This window comes from Chenopodium album, chromosome 11 (assembly GCF_948465745.1).
Source record: "Chenopodium album chromosome 11, dcCheAlbu1.1, whole genome shotgun sequence".
In the NCBI taxonomy this organism is placed as follows: domain Eukaryota; kingdom Viridiplantae; phylum Streptophyta; class Magnoliopsida; order Caryophyllales; family Amaranthaceae; genus Chenopodium; species Chenopodium album.
Window position 1 is genome coordinate 48988253 of NC_137844.1, and position 11502 is coordinate 48999754.

The following is an 11502-nucleotide window of genomic DNA, read 5'->3' on the forward strand; positions in this document are numbered from 1 at the left end:
TGAATTTAATCACTTACTACTTTTATTGGGTTTTGAATAAGGGTCTTAATGGTTCCAAGTTGTATGACTTAATTTGATTATATTAGTTGGTTTTGAAATTTATTTACAACTGATTTAATTTAGTATTTCCGCTGCTAATTTCTGATATAGCCTTAACGTTTGAACACGTGGCGGTAGCACGCCAGTAATTCTCTTGAATTTTGTTCAGGGTATTCCCAGGTTTAAAGAGAGAATTATTGGGGTGTTACAATTCATGGTTGAAGGTTTGCAGAAGAAAGCAATAGAGATGAAGAAGAAGAATAAGAATTGAAGAAGAATATAAAATCGGGCTGCGTGCGGGCCTATTAATAGAACGGACTCATGTGAGTCCGTTCTACACAATATTTTTCCTTGCTCAAAATCGAGAATGCATATGATTTTAATTGATGAGTCGCTTATACATTCTTTTACTAAAGAGCCTAAACTTAGTCACATATCTCTATTAGAAAAGAGTCAAAGACTATATAAAACCAACAAATAGTTCATCTCTTCTATTAAGGAAAGTAACCAAGTGTTCCTTTGCATACATCTATCAATTATAAACGAGTGACAATTAGTACTGTAGTATACTAGTATGTGCTTTAATTAATCATCTAAAGTACGGTCATAATTCGAGTAGTAGAAGGAAGCAAGAACTGAAATAGGTAACCGGCCACCACAATTATTGATTCGTCCTTAATTATATCATATGATCTATGTTTAATACTTCGTGTATAATAATACAAGTATTAGCTTAATTATATCATATGTATGTACTACATGAAGCCCTATGAATTAATGAATATGAGCTTAATTACTTCTGAAAATTGTAGTGTTTTTTTCCTTGATCAGCCAATTGAAAGGATGCTCAACTTACAAGGTATAGTAATTTGTTCACTAAAAATTACTTGAAAAGTACGTACAATTTGTAATAATATAAAGAGGAATGTATTTGATAATAATAGTGGGCATAATAAATAATGTAATAACTTGAAAAGTACGTACAACTTGTATTAACTTAAACTGTTAATGATGGAGTAATGTATTTGATAATATTAGTGGCCATTAACAAAGTAATTAAGCTAATAACCAAATTACCAAAATACCCTTTCATGCATTCTATAAATAGCCATGGCATGCAGCTCTTGAATCACATCCAAAACCAACAAACACATTCACATACATTCTCCCTTGAAACAAAACCCTAAACAAAGCTAGCCAAATCAAAGAAAAATGGCCTCCAAATCCGGCGTCGCTTTCATGATACTTAACCTAGCCTTGTTTGCATTTGTGTCAGCTAATGCTGCTACTTGCCCTGACCTGAATGTGTGTCTTGAGGTTGCCGATGGACTAGTGAGTGTCCAATTTGGTAGCCAAACAAGGACTGAATGTTGTCAACTCATTCACGGTATAGCCGATGCTGATCTTGCTCTATGCCTTTGCACTAGCCTCAAATACACTCCTCTCGGAAGCACCCTTGGTGGCCTCCTTAACTCCCTTCTTGGTGGTCTCCTTGGTACCCTTAGTGGCAGCAACCTCATTAACAAGGAGCTTGTCGCCATCGTTAATGCCTGTGGCTATAACAATCCTACCCAATACTCGTGTCCTGCCGTCTATTGATCTGAGCAACCAAGTAATAGTCTCTCTCATCTACCAACTTATTATCCTAACTTGGTCAGAAAGTTTACCTAGTAACATTTATCGTTTCGTTTCATTTTCAATAAATCTGCTAGCTAGTATATATGGAGTTTCAATATAACGATTGATAATATCATATATTGTACTCACCATCTAGCTATATAATTTAATATGTATTTGACGATTATCACAGTTTCGATTGTTGTAATTGGAATATGAAAGAATGAATGTTTTTTGTGTTTGAGTTACGGAGTATGTTTTTATACTATATATGCTGATTTCAATTTAGACCTATACATACATATATAGTTGCGACTTATCTTACATAATCGTTTTAACATATATCCAGATTGAAGATTTTACAAGACATGTTAATTTCTACGCAAATGAGCACAAGAGTATTGTGAAAAATGAGTGCACAACGTATATTATGATGCATGTACTGAATGCACTATCTAATTTGCACTACACAATAATTAAATACTAGTCTTAAGTCATAACAAGACATAACATTTTACAGGCCCTATCAAGTTGGAACCTGTTACATCATGTTAGCTAACAAATTAAATCAAAAATATTTTTTATGATGATTGAAAGGATCAGATAACAAATTAAATGTCGTAGTGAAATACATCTTAATCAATACCAGCTGAAAAGAAATGGAAAAATGAAATTTTCACCACGATTGCTTATTAATGTTTTTAATGCTAAATTACACATACTCCCTCCGTGTTTTAATAAGTGTTACACCACGAAGGGAGTAATAAACAATAATACCAAATCGATCCTTAATCTCCACACTTTCTGGTCGTCTCCACAACACAAGCAAACCGGCATCCCCAACGAAGCAAACCTACAGTTGGTTGTAACCCAAATTATTTAGTGCTCATCTAAAAATATTGTCTTCCTAAACAAGTCATTTTAATTTATTGTTGCTACTTGCTATACATGAATGTAAAATAGTATGAACAAGAAAGATATTCTCGATCTTACGTAAAGATTTAGGTATCTGCTGTTTTGACTGAAGACATTCCATTGTTTGATTAGTATGGAAAACAATTTTCCCAAAAGTGAAAAAGATCTTTCAATTTATAGATGATTCATTCCACATTTCCACCAGCTCATGAGATCTATTTTATTATTTCCATATGTAAATGATCTGATTTAAATAGGAGCAATCATTTATGATTACATTCACATTATAGCGCCAAACATTTGGCTACAATAAATACACAGTAATAATCGACTTCTTGTACAAGTATACATCAATTCATCATCTATTAAACACCAATATACCCATTAATTTTTAAGGTCTTAAATCCTCCTCAATAGTTAAAAGGAAATATTCCAACAAAATTTGAGAACAGGAAAATGCACCAAATGTTTTGGAAAATGCACCAAATGTTTTGCAATTCATCACATGATTTGGGTTTTCTCGCATTAGAGATAATAAACATAAGTCATTTGGTGAATTGCAAATACAATTGGTGCAAATTGCTAAAATGAAGGCTCACGTACGGTCCACAACGATACAACTACGTGTAACGGGGTAAGTAATTTTTTTTTTTTTTTTTTTTTTTTGGTGTTCCACCCGGTTCACCCTTAGGGCTAATCCGGATTTGGAGAGTTCTAGGTGGTTAGGTTTTAGTCCCCTCCCGAATGTTGTTGTGGGGGATCGAATACAAGTCCTCTCTACCAAGTGTACTCCCAATCACCACTACACCAACATCTAATTGGTGGGGTAAGTAATTTTTCCATCGCAATTAAAATACTAGTCTTATGTGAGAGGTAAGGATTGCTTCATCGGTCAAAGTAAAGCTTTCCTTCCCGTATTATATGTTTTACCAATTTTAGCTATAATAGTGTAAATAATTCCGGAAAGGCCTCTCTCCTCTCTCTAAAGCCCTAGTCTCCATTATTGAGTATTAGAGGGTCTTTCATTGGTTTTTATCCGTGTAAAGCCCCAATCTTTGTTTTTTTTTGTGTGTATTTTTTTTCTCTATTTTTGTTTGTTTTTAGGTTTATGATCATTTTCCTCTATTAGGAAAAGGGGTTTTTCTTCTTTTTTTAAGAAATTTTTTCTACTTCAAAGATACGGCACAAATAAGACTTTCTACGATAGAGATCAAGTGAAAAAAAAAAACCAGACCCTTTAGGAAAAAATGCCAAAAATTAGACGATCTATGGGAGGTCTTCTAAAATAAAACGACCTTTGAATGATTCGAAAATAAATTGACCTTTGAATTATTCGAAAATAAAACGACCTTTAACATACATTTGCTGAAAATAGAACAAAAAATCGACAGCCTGTATAAAAGGTTAATGACGGACACGTTTTGCATTGTGATTGATTAGGAATTTTTAAAAAATTTTAAACAATTTACTTTTCTAAAAAATTGATTTTTAATTAAAAAAAATAAAATTATTCCCTTCATTCCTTATAGCCAATTTTATGTCCCAAAATAATAGTTTCATTTAATTTTTTCAAGTACCATTAATATTAATTTTTTTTTTACCAAATTTGCCTCCAATTTGCTTACCAAAATTCCCTCTAATTTGCAACAATATTTGTGTAAATTTAATTTTTTTCATAAAAATTTTGTTTTTCTATGTACTTTTATTACTTTATCTCTCTACTTTTTTGCATACCCAATGTAAATTTACCTTTTTAATGTATTTTTACTACTATTTATTTATGTTTATTAATTCTCGTGAAAATTTCCCATAAAGACGGAGGGAATAAAATAAACTTTTTCTATCTCCTCCCTTCCCCGTGAAATTTTCGATCACCTAAACCTCCTCCCCACCACCATCCCTAACCTCCCCTGTCCCTTCTTTCCGGCCATGTGAAAAAACCCCCTACCCCTAACCCTATCCCAAACCTCCTTCTCCACCAATAAACAAAGAATTGAGCGTCGCCGCACATGTCGACTGCTGCCGCTCAATCCGCGTCACTAGCAACGCTCTCACAAACTTTTCTGCCGCCAACCCCTCCTATCGTCTCCCTCTCAACCGATCCCTTTAGTTCACCTTAACCATTCTAAGAATAATCAAATTTCCCACTTCCACTCTCCTCAAATCCCTCTGCTTCTCATCTCCCTAAACCCCCGCCTCCAATCAAACTATATTGTACGTACTTCCATATTCCTTATTATAGAATTCTAGCGTTTAGAATGAAGGAAAGTGGGGGGGGGGGGGGGGGAGGGGACGGCGTCACGCGGGATAAAGGAAATGGAGGGCGACAGCCATAGGAGGAGTCTAGGTTGGGGGCTATTATGGAAGGAAACTATTCACAGGGTGGGCCCGTAGAGGTGTCTACGCTTTTGGATGGGATTTTTGATAAAATAAATTAAAATCAATTTTTTAAAGGATAACGAGCCTTTAAGGCTGCATATAAGCATTAAATACAATCTTGAAAATTGTAATTTCTCCGCCCCCGAAAGAACGATCATTTTGGGCTGATTTCGCGGGTATTAAGAAAGTGAAAAAGATAAGAGTAAAAATATATTGGAAAGTGAAATTCACATGGGGTTTGCTAAAAAAAGTAGAGATAGTGATAAAAGTACATGGAAAAGAAAAATTTACATGGGAAAGCTAACTTTGCACAAATATTGTTGTAAATTGGAGAGTATTTTAATGCAATTGAGATGATCATTTTGGGACTAGATTTAGGCCATAAGAGTCGTTCTTTCATGGACAAAGGGAGTATAAAATGAGGAATTCATGACAAAACACATGTAAATTAGTGTAATAAGTGTGTTTTTGTCATGATTTCCTAAATTTAAACAATTTTCTAGAGTATTATATATATATATATATATATATATATATATATATATATATATATATATATATATATATGTATATATATGATGTATAGTATTTTTTTGAATAAAAGAAAATTTTAAAAAATTTAAAATAAAAAAAACCACCAATCACATTGTAACACATGTCACTATTAACTTATTAAGTTAAATTCTAATTTTAACAAATATATATCAAAGGTCATTTTATTTTAAAATAATCAAAAGGTCGTTTTATTTTTGAAATAACAACCAAAAATCGTTTTACTTTTGACATTTTTTCCTAACACTTAATGTGTATTGAAGTAAAGCGGATCTCGGCATAGTACAATATACATATAGAAAAGTACATATGGACTTGCAAAAAATATTGAAAAACCTATAGATCACTTCTGATTCATTTCTAAAAAATCCTATAGACTGTATAGAGTATATTATTTTAATAATTGAGTTAGGTGTATCAATCTATTGTGATTACGTTCACACCATTATGGACTCTCCCCTCCTCTATGGACTTACCGGAGAAGGAAAACTCAATCTCCACCATCTCAATCTCTGCCAATGGTCAACAATCCCTTGTCACCACCATCATCCCCTCCTGTAACTCTAGGGTTGCCGAATTACGTCTTCCTAAATCATTCACTTTTAGTTTATTTGTTACTATACACATGAATGTAAAATAGTATGGAACAAAAAATGATATTTTGGAACTTATGTAAGAATTTAGAGTCTTGTTTGTTTTGACAGAAAACATTTTCTAAGAAACAATCTCCCTAAACGTTTTAATTTCTATTATTTGGTTAGAAAAGTATGGAAAACTATTTTCACTAAAGTGAAAAAAAAAAAAATATATCTTTCAATTATAGATGGATTCATTCCACATTTCCACCTGTTCATGCGATCTAACATTTCCATATATATGTACATGATTTGATTCAAATAGGCGCAATCCTTTATGATTACATTCACATTAAAAAGCCAAACATCTGGCTACTATAAATACACACTAATCAACTTCCTGTTGTTGGGGTAGTTCATCCCAAGTCCCACATGGAAGAAATAAGGAAGAGAGGACTTTCTTATAAGGTTATAAGTGAGTGCATACTCCAAATAGTATGAGGACTTTTGGGAAGGTGTCCAAAAACAAATCTGTGTAGGCTAGGCCCAAAGCGGACAATATCATATTAATGTGTAGTAGAGTGTGTGTGCGACTCATCAAAGTGGGTGACCCGGGCCCAACACTTGTAACACACAAGTAATCATCCATTCATCATCTATAAAACACCAATATATACCCATAAATTTTAAGTTCTTAAATCGTCCACAATGCATGGTCAAAACTAAGGAATTATTCCAACAAATTATTTGAGAACAGGATAATCCACCAAATGCTCTGCAATTTTAATCGTAATGGTTAAGCTAAGCCTTCTTTGCTAAATCTCAATGTGTATCTCGAGTTAGCCAATGGATTTTGAGGATGTTTGGTTAGAGTATAATTAGGGTTCAAAATGCATGGATACAATTAAACTATTACCGTTATCAAGTATTTGGTTACAAGGTTTGGGTAACAATTACCATTACCTAAGGATAATGGTTTCCACCAATTTGTTACCTCTCTAAAAGCTAAGGTAACAATACCCTTACCCTTAAAAAAAAAAAAAAAAGTTTAATTGATTTCTTTCCATGTTTAAACCAAATAAATGAAAACACAATGGTTAAATGATTCTTTCCCTTCTCTTTATTTATTTCTTTTCCACTCCATTTCTAAGATTCATACCAAATGGCAAATGCCCCCTTAGGCCTTAGTGTTTTGTTCATGTGAAATTATGCATTCTTTTTATTTCCTGCGGTGATCTGACTGAAGTTATTTCTTTTGTGTAAGATTTTTGGAAATTTTGTCAAATAAAACCATTTATAACAACTTCTTTGTTGGAAAAAACCTTAGAAAATTTTTTTGGCACGGAGCAACCAAATTGTAAAATATTTTTGTTAAACACAACCAAAAACACTAATCACCCTATTTATCCTTTAATTTTCCCTAATTAGCCTTTAACTCTCAATTAATTAATTATATTAATTAAAAAAACATAAAACACCATACCCCAACCTCAACCATCCCCCCCTACAGCAGCCACGGTGGCCAGAATCGGCTGCCGTCTACCTCCCCCTTCCCCTACCCCGCGCCGGTGTCGATGCTGCCCCTACCTCGGTTCGGCGTGAAGTTTCACCTTCCAAAAGAAATCGCACAAACAATTCGCAAATTTCGCCGGCAAGTTATCAAAACAAATCGTACAAACTTTGAACCCTTTGAATTTCAATTTCGAAAGAGCTTTAAGCAATTCTAATGAATGCCCATAGTCCTAGATGACGAATCCTCATTCCTGAAACGGGTCATTGTTGATTTCGGCGGTGATGGTGGCCACTCTATTGGGTGGAATTTTTGGGCTAGGATTTAAGAGGGTAGTCGCGACAAGGGTAATGGGGAAAGGGAGGGGGTCGATTTGCCGGTAGAGGTTGATCGGCGGGGGTAGGGGGTTCCAGGCGGAGGCTAGGGATGGGAAAGGGAGTTGCTGCCATGGGAGGGGGAGAAGGAGAGTGTGGCTCAGGCTGGCTGGTGCTTGGTGGTGGTGAGGAGTGGTTTTTGTTTTTTATTTTTAATTTTTAATTTAACTTAATTATTAAATTGATTAGTGAGAATTATGGATAATTCGAAGAATTAGGGGGATTAGAGGTTAATTGAGTAATTAGTGATCTCAGGTTGTCTTCAACAAAATTATTTTATAATCTGGTTTCTTCGTGGCAAAAAGTTTTTATAAAGTTTTTTCCAAAAAAAAGTTGTTATGAATGGTTTTTTCTGACAAAATTTCCATGATTTTTTTTTTTCTTTTCCCCCGGCCTAGACTTATACCTTAAGCCTATGAGGTTAAGAACTGCAAGAGAAGGTAGTGATGTAAAACTGATACCAAATCTTTATGATAGAGTTTATATCCACTTTGCAACTCTGATTCAACCATATCATCAATTTAAACTTTAGGTTAAGTTAATTCTTTGACATGGTATCAAGAGGTAGTGTGGTAATAAGATCATATTACATGTTTAAATCTAATTAACCCATTTCTCATTTTCAAAGAGGAGTATTTAGCTTTTCATTTGAGAGAGAGTTATATTGTCTTTAACAACCAACTAAATTTTTTGGTTGAGTTGTTATATATTTTGAATAATTTCATATTTTGACTCTTTATGTGTACTAAAATAAAAGAAGTATGATCTAAAAATTCGAGAATATTTATACATTCATACACAAAAACAATAGCACTATGCATAATGTAGTCATGAAGACATATAATAGCATAAAACATTAAAGATTATTATTCATTAATTCGATCATACTCCAAGGACAACATACGAAATTGAGATGATCCTCGAAGGACCAAATCAATAACGTAAAAGTACATATTACATGATTAATAGCTAGATTATGATGAGTACAGTATATGATCTAATCATAAGGTATACTGAAACTCTAAACTAGCTAATTTATTCTAACACAAAATGACCAAGTTAGGACATGGTAAGGGATATATTTGAAAACTTTGAAAAGTAAGCTAGCTAGCTAGAGCAAGTACCACCCTTGTCTAGCTAGTAATAAGCATATCGTATCGATTTATCATCAGACGGGGCACTTGTATTGAGTAGGATTGTTGAATCCACAAGCATTAACGATGGTGACAAGCTCCTTGTTAAGGAGGTCATTGCCAGTAAGGCCCCCAAGGCCACCGAGGACACCGCCAAGGGCGTTAAGGAGGCCACCAAGGGTGCTTCCTAGAAGAGTGTTTTTAAGGCTACTGCAAAGGCATAGAGCAAGGTCAGCATCGGCTATACCGTGAATGAGTTCACAACATTCAGTCCTTGTTTGGCTACCAAATTGGGCATTCACCAAATCACCGGCAATGCTGACACACACATTTAGGTCAGGGCAAGTAGTGGCATTAGTTGACACAAAAGCAAAGATGGCTAGGTTAACCATCATAAAGGCGACAGCGGATTTGGAGGCCATTTTTTATGATTCTTAAATTTGGAGGGCTAATAAGGGTTTTGATTATGCTTAAGCAAAGGATTAGAGAGAATGTGTTTGTTGGTTTGGGATGTGATGGAAGAGCTTCACTGCATGGCTATTTATAGATTGCATGGAAGGGTAATTTGGTAATTTTGGTACTGACTGTAAATTACTTACATATTGTTTAAGTATAAATTATTATTACTACGTACTATCCAAGTACATGCTTCGTGTTAGAGAGCAAATTAAGGTATATACCTTGCAAATTGAGTTTCCTTTAATTTAGATTGCTGATTAAGCATCTAGTAAGCTCATAGGACTTCACGCACATATGTATTTGCGCAAAAGTAATCTTTAAATCACCATGTATTCTATTTAGAGAAGTTTGTTGCAAGTTAATTGTAACATTATTGCTTTTAGGTTATGGTCTCTCAATCTCACCCCTTCAATATACGTCTACTTATTTATTTTTCTCTTTATAGTTCTCCTCTTCTAAAATGTTGATTTTCCCTTACATTGCAACTAAAAATGGAGTAAGTATTACGAAACTTTTAGCAGACATCATATATATGACCTATCCCATACATGCTAGGGAGCTTCCTATCTTATTAAGTTATGAGATCATATAATTAATTACGAATTGGCTCAATAATTCTAGTGTAGGCCGGTAATGTAGTTTAATTATTCATTGTTAAGTACGTTCATACATACCATTTGACACTTGTCACTTACTCACTTGTTAAGGCCATATAGTTTCCTAGCTTCTTAAGTAAAGGAATGTACTAAATAAAGGCTCAATTTTAGGGGTGGTTTAATCAAGGTTCATATATATTACATTATTGCTCATCCTTTAGTTTATTTAGATGGGGTGACTCGTAGTTTCTTAATTTTATGATAATCAAGTGTAAATCTTGTGTGTAAATTTTCAGGTTGTATCTGATTAAGTCAATAACATCTCATCATAAGTTGAATTAATTAACTCTATTTCCATTCAATACCAAGAATTGTATTAGGATTCATTAAGTTTTCTTTTTCATGTTGGGCATGGGTACGTGTTCGATTATTTAATTACATTTTTTTTTGGTATCAATTTCATTAATAGTACATGGTGTTGTTTACTACATGACTAAAACATTGTTGGCATAGATCTAGTTTGCATCACTACTCACAAGCTACCGGACCCAAGACAATAGACAATCCAAAACATATGGTTCACCAAGATATGCTATATGGAAGCATATGTAATTGATAAAACTTAACAACTAACATGCAAGACCAACATGTTCAACATTATGGTTTACAGGGTTTGAAGATGTGTGGTGGTATTAGATAAAAATTGAACTAAATCTAACTTGATCCAACATAATAATTTTTTTCTTTTCATATGTGCATCAAATCAAATAATAATATAAACAAAATTAAATTATATCTATTTAAACACATGAGCAAGTGAGCACGACCAAAATATTAAAGTCGGTTGTATTATGATTTACATCATTCGATTTCAATTTAAGTTTAAAAAAATTTATTAGGTATTGATTCATAAATGCTCTATTTTGGACCATCTATATATTGTTATTAAAGCTCAGAGGTGATACACAGCACCCCGCGCGTCATTGTTGTTTACTATCACTTGGCTAATGAAAGACGCCATATCATACAGCATGTATAGAAATCTATGTTAACTAGACCATAGACCTAAACGAAGCGGAGGTGGTGTACTGTTTAGGGGCTTAAGGCTAGCTTAAAACATGGCCAGACAGCGACACTGGCATATCAAGCCGTCAACAGCTCAAATAATTAGCCTAATGTACAAGATAGGTTTATTTATATACATAGGTTTGCACCTTTATTACATTAGGTATTCAAATAAAATATTCAATTATGATCGGAGATCGAATGTCTAAAAGACTATACATATATACTCAGATATACTCAAATCGGAGTGCAAAATTAGTAAATGAATCGGCCACACTAAGGCACATC

At 33.8% G+C, this 11502-nt stretch overlaps 2 protein-coding genes across 2 annotated transcripts; one reads left to right on the forward strand and one right to left on the reverse strand.

Moving 5' to 3' along the window:
* The first annotated feature begins 1251 nt into the window (after positions 1–1251).
* Positions 1252–1638, forward strand: LOC145566743 (hydrophobic seed protein-like). The gene has a single exon (XM_081626065.1). It carries the CDS (start codon positions 1252–1254, stop codon positions 1636–1638), a length of 387 nt encoding a protein of 128 aa, XP_081482191.1.
* Positions 1639–9129: 7491 nt separating this feature from the next.
* On the reverse strand, positions 9130–9516 carry LOC145566744 (hydrophobic seed protein-like). The gene has a single exon (XM_081626066.1). The coding sequence runs from the start codon at positions 9514–9516 to the stop codon at positions 9130–9132; it is 387 nt and encodes a 128-aa protein (XP_081482192.1).
* Positions 9517–11502: the final 1986 nt, after the last annotated feature.